At 41.1% G+C, this 19,581-nt stretch overlaps 1 protein-coding gene across 8 annotated transcripts in view; it reads left to right on the top strand.

The window, feature by feature from the left end:
- Nucleotides 1–16,725, top strand: part of acbd5a (acyl-CoA binding domain containing 5a) — a 120,710-nt gene extending 103,985 nt beyond the window's left edge. For all 8 annotated transcript variants that reach the window (XM_078537951.1, XM_078537938.1, XM_078537924.1 and 5 more), the window contains 7 exons: nucleotides 477–710; nucleotides 6,427–6,533; nucleotides 12,377–12,659; nucleotides 13,881–14,080; nucleotides 14,631–14,681; nucleotides 15,048–15,157; nucleotides 15,247–16,725. In XM_078537951.1, the coding sequence (XP_078394077.1) occupies nucleotides 477–710; nucleotides 6,427–6,533; nucleotides 12,377–12,659; nucleotides 13,881–14,080; nucleotides 14,631–14,681; nucleotides 15,048–15,157; nucleotides 15,247–15,259 (998 nt within the window). In that variant the 3' untranslated portion in view covers nucleotides 15,260–16,725. The remainder of the gene's footprint in view (nucleotides 1–476; nucleotides 711–6,426; nucleotides 6,534–12,376; nucleotides 12,660–13,880; nucleotides 14,081–14,630; nucleotides 14,682–15,047; nucleotides 15,158–15,246) is intronic.
- The last annotated feature ends 2,856 nt before the right edge of the window (nucleotides 16,726–19,581 follow it).

Below are 19,581 nucleotides of genomic sequence, written 5' to 3'. Positions count from 1 at the left end.
TCAGCATTCTCTTCTCATGAAGTATAAATTGTTGTTCCCTTTACATTTGGTATTCTTGTGAATTGTCCTGATGAATGCAAGACAATCAGCTTCAACAACATGCCTTTACTTTTTGAGCAATACCTCAAGTCCTGCACTACCAAACAACTATTTTGTAATTTCCCTATTTGGCAACATTACTCAGCCAAAAATGACTTGCTAGCCATTCCGAGCCTTCAAGTTTGCTATTTTATGTCTTGAAGCTTTCGTTGCATAATCCAGCAGTTATACAACCATTTTTTTTAAATGCAGCATCAGAAAGCCCTAGCTTTCCCTTCATAGCTACAGCTCTTGTTCTTTTGTGGAACTTGGTTGAAGTATAAGTGGGGAAGTATCAAGTAATGTAGCTCTGTTATCCATTTTTAGCTGTATTCTACTGTTGAAAGAAAAGCTTTATTTGTTAAAATATTGACCTGTTCTTGTGGGTTTTCTTCTAGAAGAAACTGAAGTAGTGAAACTGAAGGGCATGACTCAGGGGCTAACGGATGTGAAATTAGAAGATGTGAAACCAGGACTCCTACTCTCCCAAGACACTGTTGGTGAGATAGCAAACCCCTGTATCCTCTATGATACTCCAAATCCTAAGTCAGTGCTGAATGCAGAGGATCAGGGGGAGGAAAAGAAAGGAAACATTCAAACCATACAACAACCTGATATCAATGGTGAAATAGGTATGGCTTGCAATAACTGTTCTCATGAGCATTCTGAAACCATGATTGAAAATGTCCATGATAAAGCTTTATTCATTTCATTAATCAAGCAGTTTGTTCTTGCACTTTGGTATTTTCTCACATACCATGCAACTGGCAGAGAAAGAGAAAATTTTTTGCTTTTGATCTACATTTGTATTTGCATAAAATTAGTTGGCTTTTGCAATGAATAACATTTGATTTTGTTTTTGTTTTTATCTTTGTGTTTGATTGACTGCCACCTCTCTTCAAAAAAATGCCCTCTTGGAAGAAGTATGGTTCTGTCCTCCGACAGGATTTCCGACTGTCTCTTCTGCCCTGCTCACCTTCATTGCTTTCCATTTCTCTCCTGGTGTTTGACAAGGTGTTTACTAAAACCCGCTTTCACAGCCATATCTCCTTTCTCAGTGACTGTCTCCGTCTCCGACTCACCCCACGTGGATTTCAACTGAAATTCCATCCCTCTTGTTTCGAACCCACCCAGGATTACAGGTATCTCCGGGACATAAAACGTTTCTCGGACTGCTGTTCCCGTCGCATTCTGAGATCCACACTCAGTGCCATGCGCCGCCATATGAACACACTTGACCTCTCCCTCCAGCAGCACCGCCGCACCCTTTTTCAAAGCTGCGCGTGCCCCCAGTTTCATTTTATTCTTCGCCTCATCCGTCGCCTCAACAAGAAACTTTTTCTCTTTCTCTCAAGTGCTAAGGAACGCAAGCTCCAACAACTCATCGACTCCAACACCCATCGGGGACCCTCCACCCCTGCTTGTCCCTCCGTCCTCACCCCATCTTCCAATCCCAGCCCCAGCCGCATATTCACTATACCCCCTGACCTTCCCCTCTCCGATGCTGAACGTTCAGTGCTCAGCAAAGGACTTAGTTTCATACCCTTACGCCCTCATCTCAATGAATTTCGGGCTCGGCATGATGCTGAACTCTTCTTCCGCCGTCTTCGTCTCCGTGCTCACTTCTTTGGGCAGGAGTCCTCTCCCCGTTCAACGGATCCTTTTACCCACCTCCAATATTCTCCCTCCACTTGGACCCCTCCCTCTGGATTCTTACCTTCTCTTGATCTTTTCATTGAGAACTGTCGGCGTGACATTAGCTGTCTCAATTTCTCTGCTCCTCTCACCCATTCTAATCTGTCTCTCTCTGAACTCACTGCACTCCGTTCTCTCAGGTCCAACCCCAACATTGTCATCAAACCCGCTGACAAGGGTGGTACTGTTGTTGTCTGGCGCATTGACCTCTACCTCGCGGAGGCTGAGCGTCAACTCGCAGACGTTTCCTCCTACCTCTCCCTGGACCATGACCCCACCACAGAACATCAAGCCATTGTTTCCAGGACTGTCACTGACCTCATCTCCTCTGGAGATCTTCCTCCCACAGCTTCCAACTTGATAGTCGCCCAACCTCGGACGGCCCGCTTCTACCTCCTACCCAAAATCCACAAACAGAACTGTCCTGGCAGACCGATCGTGTCAGCCTGTTCCTGCCCCACGGAACTCATTTCTCATTATCTTGACTCCCTTCTCTCTCCCCTTGTCCAGTCCCTTCCCACCTACATCCGTGATTCCTCTGACACCTTACGTCACATCAACAATTTCCAGTTCCCTGGCCCCAACCGCTTCCTCTTCACCATGGATGTCCAATCCCTCTACACCTCCATCCCCCACCAGGATGGTCTGAGGGCCCTTAGCTTCTTCCTTGAACAGAGGCCCCAACAATCCCCATCCACCACTACTCTCCTCCGTCTGGCTGAACTTGTTCTCACACTGAACAATTTCTCCTTTAACTCCTCTCACTTCCTCCAAATAAAAGGTGTGGCTATGGGTACCCGCATGGGCCCCAGCTATGCCTGTCTCTTTATGGGGTATGTGGAACATTCCTTGTTCCAGTCCTACTCCGGCCCCCTCCCACAACTCTTTCTCCGCTACATCGATGATTACTTCGGTGCTGCTTCATGCTCTCGTCGGGACCTGGAAAAATTTATTAATTTTGCTTCCAATCTCCACCCCTCCATCATCTTCACATGGTCCATCTCTGACACTTCTCTTCCCTTCCTTGACCTCTCTGTCTCAATTTCTGATGATAGACTGTCCACCAATATCCATTACAAGCCTACCGACTCCCACAGCTACCTCGACTACAGCTCCTCACACCCCGCTTCCTGTAAAGACTCCATCCCATTCTCTCAGTTCCTTCGCCTCCGTCGCATCTGTTCTGATGACGCTACCTTCAAAAACAGCTCCTCTGACATGTCCTCCTTCTTCCTTAACCGAGGTTTTCCATCCACGGTCGTTGACAGGGCCCTCAACCGTGTCCGGCCCATATCCCGCGCATCCTCCCTCACGCCTTCTCCTCCTTCCCAGAAACATGATAGGGTCCCCCTTGTCCTCACTTATCACCCCACCAGCCTCCGCATTCAAAGGATCATCCTCCGCCATTTCCGCCAACTCCAGCACGATGCCACCACCAAACACATCTTCCCTTCACCCCCCTTGACAGCATTCCGTAGGGATCGTTCCCTCCGGGACACCCTGGTCCACTCCTCCATCACCCCCTACTCCTCAACCCCCACTTATGGCACCTCCCCATGCCCACGCAGAAGATGCAACACCTGCCCCTTCACTTCCTCTCTCCTCACCGTCCAAGGGCCCAAACACTCCTTTCAAGTGAAGCAGCATTTCACTTGCATTTCCCCTAACTTAGTCTACTGCATTCGTTGCTCCCAATGCGGTCTCCTCTACATTGGAGAGACCAAACGCAAACTGGGCGACCGTTTTGCGGAACACCTGCGGTCTGTCCGCAAGAAAGACCCAAACCTCCCTGTCGCTTGCCATTTTAACACTCCACCCTGTTCTCTTGCCCACATGTCTGTCCTTGGCTTGCTGCATTGTTCCAGTGAAGCCCAACGCAAACTGGAGGAACAGCACCTCATCTTCCGACTAGGCACTTTACAGCCTTCTGGGCTGAATATTGAATTCAACAACTTTAGATCTTAAACTCCCCCTCCCCCCATCCCCACCCCGTTTCTTCCCCCCCCCACCCGCCTTTTTTTTCAATAATTTATATAGATTCTTCTTTCCCCACCTATTTCCATTATTTTTAAATCTAAAACTAAAACCTTTAGTCTTTCCACCCCACCCCCACTAGAGCTGTACTTTGAATATCCTGTCTTGCATTCTTAATTAGCACTTTTCTCAGACAAAGACCACCACCTTCAACACCTCTTTGACCCTTTTGTCTCTGACATCTTTTGATTATCTGCTCACACCACACCCTCAATGTGTCTCTTCCCCCCCACCCACCTTAAACCAATTTATATTTCTCCCTTGTTGAAACTATGCTTCAGTTCTGCTGAAGGGCCATGAGGGCTCGAAACGTTGACTGATTTCTTCTCCGCCGATGCTGCCAGACTTGCTGAGTTTTTCCAGGTAATTCTGTTTTTATTTTGTTTTGGATTTCCAGCATCCGCAGTAGCTTTTAGCTTTTTGTTTTTAACATTTGATTAATCTATTTTGGAAAGAGAAAGTTGTTTTTTTCATGTACAATATAACTTGAGTCATGAAATCACTAAAATTCTGGGAAAATCCAAGATAAATTCATCATCTTTATATCTATCTTTTAAATAATACTTAATTCCTTAGATATGGAGACTGGATAAACAAGGTTTAAGTTTTTTTAATTAATTTATTTACAGGGTGTGGGCATCGCTGGCTCGGCCAGCATTTATTGCCCATCGCTAATTGCCCGTGAGAAGGTGGTGGTGAGCTGCCTTCTTGAACCGCTGCAGTTCCAATGAACTAGTAGCAGTAATTCACTTGCCCCCATCCATGCTTGCAGCCAAAATGTATCTGTTTAACATTATGATGTTGAGTTTCTCAATATACGTGGATGTGCATATTTATATTCCCGAACCAGTGATGGTGACTGAGTAAATATCAATTTTAGCAATTGTTTTTGTATATTCTGATTAGAGAAGGAAATTTTGTAGGGTGGCATAGTGGTATTGTCACTGGACTAGTTCTCCGATAGCCAGGGTAATGCTCTGTGCACCCGGGTTCAAATCTCACCACGGCAGATGGTGAATTTGAATTCAATTAAAAATCTGGAATTATAGGTCTAATGATGACCATGAAACAATTGTCATAAAAACCCATCTGGTTCACTAATATCCTTTAGGGAAGGAAATCTGCTGTCCTTGCCTGGCCTACATGTGACTCCAGACCCACAGGAATGTGGTTGACTCTTAAATGCCCCAGCAAGCCACTCAGTTCTCAAGGGCAATTGGGGATGGGCAATAAATACTGACCTAGCCAGCGATGCCCACATCCCATAAATGAATAAAAAAAAACATTCTGGGCCCTGTTGATTTAATTTGGCGGAAAAAAAACATCGTTCACGGAAAATTTACTTAATGAATGCAAGTTAACTGGTTCGTTCTTAGAGCTGTATTAGTTTTCCATTTGCAACGAGTAACTCACCTCTTTACTCCCCAATCCACCATCGACAATGCACAAGTCAGGAGTGTGATGGAATACTCTCCACTTGCGTGGATGAGTGTAGTTCCAACAACAACATCCACCACTGGCACACAGTGGCAGCAGTGTGTACCATCTACAAGATGCACTGCAGAAACTCACTATGGCTCCCTTGGCAGCACCTTCCAAACCCACGATGACCACCATCTAGAAGGACAAGGACAGCAGATAATTGGGAACACCACCACCTGGAAGTTCCCCTCCAAGCCACTCACTATCCTGACTTGGAAATATATGGCCATTCCTTCGCTGTTGCTAGGTCAACATCCTGGAACTTCCTCCCTAACAGCACTGTGGATGTATCTATGCCTCATGGACTGCAGCGATTCAAGAAGGCAGCTCACCACCACCTTCTCGAGGGCAATTAGGGATGGGCAATAAATGCTGGCCAGGCCAGCAATGCCCACATCCCGTAAATGAATTAAAAAGAACAGAGCAAGTGGTTAAGGTATGGTATGCACTGTCTGAGTGTGTGGCAGAGGCAGGTTGAATCGGGGCATTCAAAAGCGAACTAGACTGTTATCTGAAAGGGAGCAATGTGCATGGTTACGGGGAGAAGGTGGGAGAATGGCACTAAGTAAATTGCCCATTCGGAGAGGGTGCAGAAAGATGGGCTGAATGGCCTCCTTTGCTGTAAAAGTTCTGAGATACTGTGATTAGTATTGCTTTAACCAGTGCTCCTTGATTTATTTTCTTCCTACACTTTTCAACCCTGATTGAGTCCTACAGTCAGGGCTTTAACTATTCACCTAGATTTTAAATGAAGCACCTGCAGGGGTTAAAAATGTGCGGAGATTAGCAATATTAATGCATACATTGCACACTCCTGAAATTAATTTTTGCTTAAACTTATTGGCCTATTTGAAAAGAAAACCAACTGTGAAATTTAAGCATCTGTAGTAATAAGTTTTACAAACTTGATTAATAAAACAATTTTTTTTTAATTTCATGGAGAATAACCAAGTTGTTTTTAACAGACTTGTTTCCATTTTCTTGAGAGTTAAAACCCTGTAGTTTGCATTAATAATTTTAAATTCCTAAAGTAAGTTTCTCTCCCTGTGCATTGGTTACCTCAGCTCTTAATGTGGTCTCAACACCTTATTTTATTACTGCTCATCACTTGTTTTTTTCATCCTTCCATTTGTACAGATGGGGTGGAAAACCAAGTTGTTGAGCTTTCGGGAATTCAGCACATCACAAGTGACTCAGACAGTGAAGTATATTGTGATTCAATGGAACAACTGGGACTAGAAGAGGTAAATGCTGATATGGTGAACAGCACATAACAAAGGTTAAAGCCTTGTAATTCTACAAACATACGAATTAGGAGCAGGAGTAGGCCCCTCGGCTCCTCAAGCCTGCTCCGCCATTCAATAAGGTCATGGCTGATCTGCTTGTAAACTCACTTCTGCATTCCCACCTACCCCCAATTAACCAATAAGGAATCTATCTACCTCTGCCTTAAAAATATTCAAAGATTCTGCTTCCGCCGTCTTTTGAGGAAGAGAATTCCAAAGACTCATGACCCTCCGAGAGTTGAAAATTTTCCTCATCCCTGTGTTAATTAGGCAACCCTTATTTTGAAACAGTGACTTCCAGTTCCGGATTCTTCCACAAGAGAAAACACCCTCTCCACATCCACCTTGTCAAGACCCCTCAGGATCTCATATGTTTCAATCGAGCCACCTCTTACTCTTCTAAACTCCAGCAGATACAAGCCTCGCCTGTCTAACCTTTCCTCGTAAGGTAACCCACCCATTCCAGATATTAGTCTGGTAAACCTCTGAACTGCTTCCAACGCATTATATCCTTCCTTAAATAAGAAGACTAATGTTGTATACAGTACTCCAGATATAATGTCACCAATGCTCTATATAACTGAAGCATAAACTTCCTACTTCTGTATTTAATTCCCCTCGATAACAATAACAATCTATTAGCTTTCCTAATTACATGCATACTAACCTTTTGAGATTCATGCACTAGGACACCTAGATCCCTCTGCATCTCTGAGCTCTGCAATCTCTCACTATTTAGATAATTTTTTTTTAATTCTTCCTGCCAAAATAGACAATTTTACATTTGCCCACAATGTATTCCATTTGCCAGATCTTTGCCCTCTCACTTAACCTATCTGTATCCCTTTCTAGCCGCCTTATGTCTTTTTCACATCTTACTTTCCTACCTATCTTTGTGTCATCAGCATATTTAGCAACCATATCTTCAGTCCCTCCATCTAAATCACTTTTATATAGGTTATAAAAAGTTGAGGCCCCAGGACTGATCCCTGTGGCACACCACTCTTTACACCTTGCTAACCAGAAAATGACCCATTGATGCCTGCTCTCTGTTGCCTGTTAGCTAGCCAATCTTCTATCTATGCCAAGCCTTTGATGTGGCAGCTTATCAAATCCCTTCTGGCAATCTCAGTACAATGCATCCACCAGTTTCCCTTTATCCACAGCACATGTTACTACTTCCAAGAGCTCCAATAAATTGGTTAAACCTGATTTCCCTTTCCCAAAACCATGTTGACTCTGCCTGAATATCCTGAATTTTTCCAAATGCCCTGCTGTGTAACGTCTTTAGTAATAGCTTCTAATATTTTCCCTATGACAGATGTTATGCTAATTGGCCTGACGTTTCCAGTGTTCTGTCTGCCTCCCTTTTTGAATGAAAAAGTTATGTTCACCATTTTCCAATCAAATGGAACCTTCCCCGATTCTAGGGAATTTTGGAAAATTAAAACCAATACATCAACTATCTCCCTAGCCACTTCTTTTAAGACCTTTGGTCCATCAGCCCCTAGGGACTTGTCAATGTGCAGATCCAACAATTTGCTCAGTACCACTTCCCTAGTGATTGTAATTTACTTGAGTTCCTCCCTCCCTTCCATTTCCTGTTTTACAACTATTTCTGGGATGTTACTTGTATCCTTGGTAGTGAAGACTGATGAGAAATACCTGTTCAATTTATCTACCATCTCCTTATTTCCCACTATTAATTCCCCAGACTCACTCTCTATAGAGTCAACAGTCACCTTGTTAATTTTCCTTTTTTAAATGTCTATAGAAACTATTGCTATCTGTCTTTATGCTTCTAGCTAGCTTTCTCTTCTACTCTAATTTTTCCTTCCTTATGAATCTTTTAGTCATTCTTTGCTGTTTTTTTATATTCTGTCCAATCTTCTGACCTGCGCAATTATATGCTTTTTCTTTAAGTTTGATACTATCTTTAACTTTTTTAACTAACCACGGATGATCAGTCCTCCCCTTGGAATTTTTCTTTCTTGTTGGAATGTATCTATTCTGTATATTTCAAAATATTCCCCTAAATGACTGCCACTGCATCTCTATGGACCTATCTCTTAACCTAATTTGCCATTTTGCTTTAGCTAGCTCTGCTTTCATGCTCTCATAATTGCCCTTATTTAAGCTTAAAATGCTAGTCTTAGACCCACTCTTCTCTCCCTCGAACTCAATGTAAAATTCAGTCACATCACAATCGCTACTACCTAGGGTGGCTTCACTATGAGATCATTAATTAATCCTATCTTGTTGCACAAAACCAGGTCTAGTATGCCTGCTCTCTGGTTGGTGCCAGAACATGCTGTTCTAAGAAACTATCCTAAAAACATTCTATGAATTCCTCATCTAGGCCACCTTTGCCCATCTGATTTTTTGAGTCTATATGTAGATTAAAATCCCCCATGATTATTGCCATATCTTTGTGACAGCCTCCCATTATTTCCTCCTTTATACCCTGTCCTACCTGTTGGGAAATAGTTTAAGTAAGTTATATTTGGTTTTTTTTAGTGTTAGGAATGAGTTTTAGCTTTAATGTTTAAGTTTGATTTGTATTTCTGTATCTGTGTTCAAGGTCAAATTGAGTTTTAGTTTCACTTTAAAAAGGTGCCTGCATTTCTAATTAGTTTTACAACTCTTAAAAAGAAGTTAAGCAAACACAAGAGTAGAAAAACAGTGCTGTTGCCTAGCAAGAGGGGTCCAGAGAGGCAGGTCCCTCCCACAGAAACACACAGAAAAGCTAGAAACAGCAGTTTTGATTTGGAAGCTGTTGGAGTTCAGCAGGTTTTGAAGATAGCTACCAGACAGGAGCAGTCTAGATGGGACAGATAGCAAGTCCCAAGCTAAAGAAAGACCCCAAAATCCAGGGGAGTGGAAGAGGGGAAAGTCCAAAGAAGACCACCTAGTCACAGGAAGGACAGGAACCTGGAAAAGGTCCTGTTAAGTGAAGCTAAGAGTGAGGGGCAGAGAGAGAGGCTCCAAGCTTCAGATTTAAAGAGACAAATGCTGCAGAAAGCATATTTAAAGCGAGAACAGCTTGCAAGAGCTAAGAAGGTCCAAAGAGATGGTGTAATGCCTCTAATTCTTGTTATGGGCATGTAAAGCAGTGGTATACTGTTGACAGCTGAGTAGGTGAGAGTGTGTGCACGGAAGACAGCTTGAGTGCAAGTGGTGGCCCAGGGAAGAGGAACATTGGAAGGAGAGTTCAAAACCCTGGAGGTGAACCCTTGCGGAAGGCATTTGAGAGAAGGCATTGGTTTGGGAGAAGACTCCAAAGCGAGTTCTTGGAGAGTGGAGATTGGAAACCCTTGTGTGAATGACGGAGTTTAGTGACACTGGTTGGCTCACAGTGTGGCAAGCATCTGGGGGGAATTGAGGAGAGATCCATAGCATCTGGCTGAGGTGGCATCTGTCACTTGGTTTCAGAATGTGGTATGTCTGACCACAGGGTGCCTGTTGGTACATGGACGGTGTACTTACTGTGAAAATCAGTGTATAAGATAGCTTTTGTAACTTGTGTTATCCTTGCACGTCTGCATATATCTGTAAAGGTATAGTTGTGGGTGAAGGATTATTGTAATATAGTTCATCTTGCTTAGTAAATGTTTTATTTTTTGTTAAAAGTTCATCAGCTGACTTCTGTGACTCAGTTCAGTAGCTACTCTCCCCATACCTAAACAAACAACTAAAAGTTAGGATCTATCACCCTGGGATCAGGCTTGTCCAGGGGTAATCTCAGCTGGGATCATAAGGAGGTTAGGAGGCCTATACAACACTCCCACAAGTGACTTCTTGCCTTTATCAGTTTTCATCTCTACCCAAACTGCTTCTACATCCTGGTTTCCTGTACTTGGGTCAGCCCTCTCTATTGTGCTAATACCAACATTAATTAACAAACCCACCCCTCCACCTTTGTCCTAGCTTTCTGTCCTTTCTAAATATCATATACCCTTCAATATTCAGGTCCCAATCTATGTCATCCTGTAGCCATGACTCTGTAATGGCTATCGGATTGTACTTATTTATTTCTATTAGTGTTCTCAGTTCACCTGTTTCATTTTGAGCACTATGTGCATTCAGATACAGAGCCTTTAGTTTTGTTATTTTTATTATTTTTGTAACCTCTAGCATTATCTGCTTATTTACTCTTAGATTTGCGCGCTCTGTCTCTTCCTATCATGGTCTGTTTATCGTTTTCCACATTGATACCTTCTCTCTTGCCTTGTCTCTACTCTTTGATTTAACACATCTTCCCAAATTTGATCCCTTGCCCTCACTATTTAGTTTAAAGCTTCCCTAGTTATGCGGCTTGCTAGAACACTGGTCTTAACAGTGTTCAGGTGTAGACCATCGCAACAGTACAGCCCCACTTTCCCCAGTACTGGTGCGAGTGCCCCACAAACCAGAACCCACTTCTCAGACACCAATCTTTGACCACACATTCACCTGTCTTATGTACCCAATGCCAGTTTGCATGTGGCTCAGGTAGCAATCCAGAGATTATTAACTTTTAGGCACTGCTTTTTAATTTAGTTCCTAGCTGCTCATACTGGCTATGCAGAACCTCTTTCCTAGTTCTACCTATTGTCATTGGTACCTACATGGACCGCTAAGAATTGAATACATACACAAGGTATACACATATAGTATAGAAAAATTAAACTAGAGCACTACTTCAAGGTAGCCATCACAGCAAGGACTACAGGTTGGTGAAAGGCAAACTGATGGCTGCTGCCATGAAGTGCTTCCTGCAGTGAATGATCAATACATGGAAAGGTTAGGGTACTGGAAGTAAAAACCTTATAGACAATTCAACACTGTGATGGAAGACAGTAGGCTTCTTTGGATTGATGGCCTAAGATAGATTGATTGAGTCTTGCTCATTGTTGTGTTATGAGGGAAGGTTAGACAGACTGGATTTGTTTCCACTGGAGTTTAGAAGAGTGAGGGATGATTTGATTGAAGTACGTAAGATCCTGAGCAGTCTCAACAAGCTGCACCTTGTGGGTGAGTCCAGAACTAGGGGCCCCTGTTTTAAAATTAGGGGTCACCCTTTTAGGACAGAGATGAGGAGAAATTCTTTCTGTGAGGGTTGTGCGACTTTGGAACACTCTGCCTCAGAAAGCGGTGGAGGCGGGGTCATTGAATATTTTTAAGGCAGAGGTTGATAGATTCTAGGCAAGGGCATCAAAGGTTATTGGGGGTAGATGGGAATGTGGAATTTGAAACACAAACGGATCAGCCATGATCTTATTGAATGAATGGCGGAGCAAGCTCAAGGGGCTGAATGGCCTACTTCTGCTCCTATTTCATATGTTGGTACGACAACTGGATCCCTCCTCCCACCTTCTCCCCCCTCTCTGTGTAAATGATTTGTGGTAATTATTCTGTGTGATACTTTGAGATTAGTGTTTCATATAGATATCATGTAAACAGAAATTTGAGAAACTGAAGTATAGTGAATCGTTTTGGCGATATGACGGGAACCCTCCTTATTGCTAACATAGGATCATCTTTCTCCTCTGTTATTACTGCCTAACCAAACTTGTCTTCCACTACCCCCATAGCAGGAACTTCTTAACTATGCATGTTCGTAAATTATTTTTAATGATCATAAATGAAAAACAAAAATCGATTAACTTTTACAAGTCACATGATACTAATCAAAAGAGAAATAAAAGCTTTTGTCTTGGGTTACAGCATGTTTTCTTAAATATGCTCAACATGAATATTGCATAAATAATCATTGATCTTTTCAAATACTGTAAACATATTGTTTTACTTCATTTTTGTAGATTTCAGGAGCTGGCAGTTGTGGCAGAGAGAATTTTAACAGTTCTCTGATAATCTCAGAATTTGATCACAGTCAGCTACTGGGAAACACAAATAGTTCCAAAGTAGAGTTAGAATGTTCCCTAAAATCCCTTGGGAATCCTGGAACAGTGAAGGTACAGGATTTGGGAGGAGAAGGAGGTGTTACCCATGGTGGTGAAGATGCAAAGTCAGGTGGAAGTGGCCCTCACAAAGAGAAGATAACCAGCAAAAGAACTGAGTTTCATGGACCAAGGAGAGGACGAGGTATGTTTTTTGATTGAAAGAGGGCCTTTACTTTAAGAATTGTTACACAAATATGTCCCAAGGGCTTGTTTTTGTGAGCAGTTTTGTTGGGGGAGAGGGGATTGCAGGTTGCAATTTATTTTCTTTCCTCTTCCGTTTGAAGCTCCACTTGTTTTGCACGTTTCCCTTCTGAGGAAGATTGAAGACCCCCTCCAAGGAACCCCCCCTCTTAATCTATAGTTGACTTCAATGTGGTGAATGAGCATTGCAGGGAAACCAAAAGTAAGAGGGAGGGATGATGTATAATCTTTCCTCCCCCTGTTAATAAAGTATATGGAGTTCTTAATTAGACACATTACTCAGAACTCTTAGTATAAATTATCATAGTAATGCATATAATGTAAACACAGCATTACAACTAAAGCAATGAGAAAAGGCTGACTCATCAACAACTTGCATTTATATAGCACTGTTGAACAAGGACAGGCATCTCAAGGCACTTCAGAAGTGCAATTTCTTCAGTAGCATCTACCCAAAACTGTGACCTTCACCACCTGGAAGGGCAGCAGGTGCATGGGGAACACCAAGTTATACACCATTGTCTTTTCATTATCACTGGGCTAAAATCCTGGAACTCCCTCCATAACAAGGATTGTGGAAACACCTTCACTACACTGATTATAGCAGTTCAAGAAAGCAGCCCACTACCTCTTCTCAAGGGCAACTAGGGATGAACAATAAATGCCAGCCTTGCTAGCAGCAACCACATCCAAAGATCCAATTTTTAAAAAACTGCGCTGGTGTGTTGCTCCAAATGAGCCACCTAGTGTAATTTCACATTTCTGCCCCCTTTGTCTCTTATGAACTTTCTAATTGTTTTAAATGATTTATCTTCTGTGCTTCAACAATTCTTTGTGGCAGAGAATCCCACATCCTATCCACCATCTGTTAATAGATTTCTCTCTACCCACCCCTGTTAATTTTTATAATTATTATCTCTTGTTACAATCTTGCTGACCAGTGGAAACAACCCAACACAGTTAATCTTATTTCTCCATAATGTTGATGACAGCTATTGGGTCACTCCTTAATTTTCTTGGCTCTGAATGTGTTTGCCATTGAATTTCCTAGAACATTGAAGCATTTGTAACCAATTGTCTTTCTAAACAGTTGATGTGTTTGCTCTGCATTGTTGCTAAATTAGAAGGAGCCATTTAAATTGTGTTCCTGTTTACCTTGTAGGTAATAGGATGCAGCATACGGGGGATGGTTTTCAGATCACACAGCTGGGTAATGGTGGCGATGGGGAACGAAGGGGGTCAGAACGGCTACAAAAAGTTAATGTGAATGAACAGATCGCAGTAGCGCTCATCAGGCTCCAGGAAGATATGCAGAGTGTGTTGGAACGGCTTCATATGTTGGAAGCAGTGACTGCTTCTCAGGTAAGAGCTAATCACAAAGAAACAAGTGTTGATTATATCTACAAATATGTAATCATGCACTTCCTACCCATGATTATAGGTTCTGTGATGTAAGATCACATGGTGCAGACCCATGGGTATTAATGCCCTGCTGTGGTGAATTAAGGGATGGGGAGTAGATTTGCACTAAGGTGCACTCCCAGTCTTAACTAGACCATCAGTGAAAGTGCTGAGATGTTTGTGTTTCTCCACAAGGAAAGAGAAAATAGACAACTTGCAGACACATAACAATAGCAAAAGCCATAGGAAGAAAGGAGATATGGGTCATTGAGTGCTTTTTTTTTTTAATTCAATAAAAATATATAAAAGGTGAAAGGAAAATAGGAGAGTCTCTGTATGAACGCAAATATTAATTTGTGCTTACTTAGTTCGAAATGGTGTCGCATCAATAATTGGAATTTTCATAAAAGGTAGCATTTGCAAAACTTACACCACTTATCCTTACAACCTTGCTTACGTTTTATTCAATAAGAAAAGCTATGGAATTTGTTTTCATTCCTTCAAATCACAGGCCAAGTCCGAAAATGTCCAATCAGAGTTTAAACATGGTGCAGATGAAGAGGTAATTATTGCATCTGTGTTCATCATTATATTAATATGATAAAATCAATTCTAAATCGTTTTGCAGAATTTGAGGAAGCAGAGTTAAGTTAATTTTGGTCTGTAGTGTTCCATTTTCCCAGCACAAGCGTTCTCATAGTTAGAAAGAACTTTAATGATCCTTCATGTTGATATTTTCATTTAATAATTTTCTATTTGCTTTGATTTATGTAGGCAGGCACTACACTCTGCCATGTTGGTTTTTTAAAACTTGGGTGTTGTGTGTATAATTTAAAAAAATTTTATGTTTTGCACAATGTCATATTTTTAGTGCTGAAGGACAACATTTGATGTGTGTTTTTTTTCTCCCCCCATCCCCCCCATTCAGAGACCATCCTGGTGGCCTTTTGATATGTCTGGCCGTACTATACTATTTGCAATTCTTTGGCCTGTTGTCGTCCAGTTATTGGTACATATGTATTTTCAAAGGAGGAAGAGGTAATTTTTGAATAAGTTCTTTTGGTTTCTACTCACTAGAAATGACTGCAACCAGAGTGATTTTGTCTCATGTCTGTCTCAAATTCCAGAAAATCAAATTAGACATTCACCTGGGATTGTAAAGGCCGCAGACTCAGAAAATTGGAGAGCATAGAAGGTGTGACATGATGGTTTGCATTTGTTCATTCAGTGGTATTTTACCTTAACGTAGACCAATTATGTGCATTTTGCTTTAATGCTACCATGAATGCACACTGTACATAACTAAATACTATGTCATTACTGATACTTGAACCAAACAATTACATTAATTCTGGATGGATTTAATAATTATCTTTAAGTTATATTGTCCTGATTTTTAAAAATTTATGTAACAAAGCACTGCACTGTCATCTTACTAGTAAACGCTGTATCTGACTGAATGCAAGTGGGTTTAGCTGCTTGTGATATAGCTAAAATCGATTTTGGATGGAAAATAGGGAATTCTAAGCATTAGAGATATATATATATATATATATATACTTAATTTCTAGTGTTTTAGCTAGAAATCAGTTAATAAAAATGTTGCACCTTACAGTTCTTTGGCCAAATTCCCCGTCAGTAAGGTATCAATGAACCAAGGATTTCAATTTTTTATTGCAAGACCTTTTGGAAGAGCAGTGAGTTCTCCTGGTGTCCTGGTAACATTCTCACTTGACCAACATTACCAAAACAGATTTTCTGGTCGTGTATTCAGTTGCTGTGTGTGGGATCTTGCTGTGCACACATTGGTTGCTGCTTTTGTCAGCAAAATAGTGATTGCACTTAAAAAAAAAATTGCTTGTAAAGCAATTTGGCACATAGTCTCTTTCCTTTATATGGTTAGTAATTCAAAGTTTAAATGATGGAGTTTACACACATACAGCTGCCAAACAAACAGTAATATCCCCCAGATTGTTGCAATTGAATGGAGTGCTTTGACCCATTGATCAGTTCCTTTGGATGACCTATTAGATTGATATTTTGGTCTTTATTTTATGTACTTTATTGTTTAGCAACAAGCCATATATAGTAGACACAGAAGTTGCTTTAACGCCAGCATTTTTGCTGGAATATTGACGAAAATTGAGATTATGTAATCAGACACTAATGTACTGAGATTATCCAGTAGATACAGCGTTTATATGTCCTTTTCATGCATGTAACTTTATTTATATATAATTGTCAACTATGAAGTCTACTCATCAATGCTGTTAATAGTTGTACAAATTAGACTATATGAAAGCAAGTGCAATATTTTTTCAATTGCATTGTAATAAAATTGCAAATTGAAGAAGATAAATCTCACAGGTTATCTAATAGCAATTTAATACTAATTTTAAATTAAAATGAGTTATAAGATCCAGTTTATCAAACCACTTTATTATAACAGCCATTTTTATGAATGTTTAGAGTTCTGCTGAAATCTCAGGCTCCTATTCAAGAAAAAATAGTGTAAGCATGAAAATAATTTGCAGAATATAGCTTTAAGCATGATAGATATGGTATATTTTTATCATATGAGCCACAAATAAATCTTTTTGCTGGAAGTTTTGTGATTTTTTTGTATTTATTTAAAAATTGAAATTAGGAGAATAAATTACTGAGTGTGTGTGTGTCTATGTGGTCATCATGCTGTTCCTATAAATTCTGACTACAGTACATTTTGAGAATTTCTAGGCCTGTTTCAGTTATAGAAATTCTCATGGTTTCTAACATATACAGACATAGCTAATTTGAATATTTAGTTTGATGGATGTTATTTGATTTCTTGATCATCATGTGAAAAAAGTATTACACTGTAAACAAAGTAAACAGGCTATTGGGCTTTGGCGGAATTAGTTCTCACGTCCCCCTCAGGCCATTTTGAAGCTGTATGTTACTCTGATCAGGCCACGCCTAGAGTACTGTGAACAGTTCTAGGTGCAGTGACATAAAAATGTTATCCCAACCTTAAATTAGGAGTTTGGTTACAGGACTAGTAACTACATATTATAATACATAGGATATACGGCACAGAAACAGGTCATCCAACCCAACCAGTCCATGTTTATGCTCCACTGGAGCCTCCTCCCATCTTCCCTTCTACTTCATGTCTATACTGTTCACTTCAAACACTCCCTGTGGAACGGAGTTCCACATTCTCGCCACTCTTTAGGTGGAAAAGTTCCTGCTGAATTCTGTATTGGATTTCTTGGTGACTATCTTATATTGATGGCCACTAGTTATGCTCTTGCTCACAAGCAGATACATTCTCTCTCTATCCTCACTACCAAAATCATCTTATAATTTTAAAGACCTCTATTAGGCTACCCCTCAGCCACCTTTTTTCAAGAGTAGAGACCTAGCTTGTCAATTCTTTCCTGATATGTATACCTATTTCTGGTATAATTTTTGTGAATCTTCCTTGCACCATTTCCAGTGCCTCTATCCTTTTTATAAAACTGCAACCAGAACTGCGTGTAGTACATCCCATTCCCTTCTGTATCAAACAGCACGTCCCTTTGGCTGTGTGCAACAGGCAGAGGTACTGACCATATTCAAGCAGCCTGTGCTTGTAAAACTCAGAACATGTCTAACATTAGAGTGATTTGCAATTGGACAGTGCTTGTTGAACAATCCCAAGCATGCTAAGAATTACACAAACAACCAATGTAAGGTTCAGTTGGGCCCGGAATGTGAAACACTTCCGCTTGCTAGAAGCTACATATATTCATAAGCAGGGTCCTGTACCCAACAAGCAGAAAGAAAATGCCAGACATTGTCTCTTTTTCAATTAAACAAAAGCATGGGAGACAACTGTTCCTTAGTGCGACAGTGCCTCGATCAGAGTCGACTTGCCATTTTTGAATTTTAAAAAAACTTGGGGGTGGGGTGGGGGGTTACTGTTCCCTGGTACATTCCCCATGGCAATGCCTCGACCAGAGTCCATTTGCCAACCAATTAGCACCCTGTCATGCTGAGCAGACACGAGGACATTACAAACTTTTAAAAACCTGTAAAGCCCTCTAAGATGGCTGGCACAGGTCACCAGATGCTTGGAACTCCAAGTTGGCCAAGCTTCTGGAAGCTTCTAAAAGGTAAATTACAATGAACATGCCTAAACCACATCCTTGCGGAATGTTACAGTTGTCTTTGTCAGGACCTACCCCAAAACAGCAAGGACAATATGGCCTCAGACTTCATCTCCAGGACTACCAGATAACAAAAAAAAAGCTAACAAAACTAATTATGCACAAGGGAAGTGCTAAGGACCCCTATCTGCCTGTATTGTATGCGATGGTTTTAACCATGGGAAGTGGAAGCTATTTCATTGATATGAACAGACCATTGATTGCTTTCCATCATGTATCAATGGGCAGTTGTTACATGATCAAAACACTAATAAAAGGATTTCCAAATCTAAGGCCTGCTTGCTTTGCATATGGCAGAATGCATAACTAACAGAAGAAACACCACAGCAGAAACTAGGCTATAACATAGTGCATTACAGACCCTTAAAGATTAAAGCCTCCTTGAAACCTGTTCTGAAAGATTGAGTTTGCCTGGAAAAGGAAATGAGTCCTCCGGGTACAAAAATTACCAAGGTTGCCTACACTACCAGCTATGCATCTCTTATTCTGAAGAAACTCCACAAAATCCTATCTTCAGCTATCTGGGCTTGTCTGAACTTCAACTCCAGAGTGGAAAAGCTCCCCTTCTCACTGGACTTTAACAAACAGGTGCACTGTTACTGTTCTGTTTGGTTTTAATATTCGCTGAAGTGAAACTCCTTTCTTTTACTGTATTGTGTGTGTGAAGTAGCAATAAACCTTTGCCGGAAAAGTACACGTGAATAAATAATGCTCCTGGTTTGTAAAAACTGATCTCTCAAACCAGGGTTTGGGAACACACCTTGGCCTTATCTAAACTAAATCACACTGATTACAGAGAAAAGGGTAGGAGAATCTGTGTCTATCCCTTCCCTGTCTATAACAAACATGCAGTATCAATTGTTATTGCATCTGTCCTGATGAGTGCAAGGTGAAAAGCTTTGATGGCATGTCCTTTTCTCAGCAATTTAAATTTAATTAATAAATCTGGAATTCATAGCTAGTCTTAGTAATGGTGACCATGAAACTATCAATTTTTGTAAAAACCCATCTGGTTCACAATCCTTACATGTGACCTTTGGCTTACATGTGACTCCACACCCATAGCATTGTGATTGAATCACAGAATCTTATTGGCACAGAAGGAGGTTATTCAGCCCATCGTGTCTGCACTGGCTCTCCAAATGAGCATTATGACCTAGTGCCTTTGCCCTGCCTTTTCACCGTACCCCTGCACGTTGTTTCTATTCAAATAATCATCTAATGTTCCCTTGAATGCCTCAATTGAACCTGCCTCCACTACACTTCCAGGTA

This window comes from Cetorhinus maximus, chromosome 3 (assembly GCF_964194155.1).
Source record: "Cetorhinus maximus chromosome 3, sCetMax3.hap1.1, whole genome shotgun sequence".
NCBI classification, from domain to species: domain Eukaryota; kingdom Metazoa; phylum Chordata; class Chondrichthyes; order Lamniformes; family Cetorhinidae; genus Cetorhinus; species Cetorhinus maximus.
This window is presented reverse-complemented; position numbering and strand designations above follow the sequence as displayed.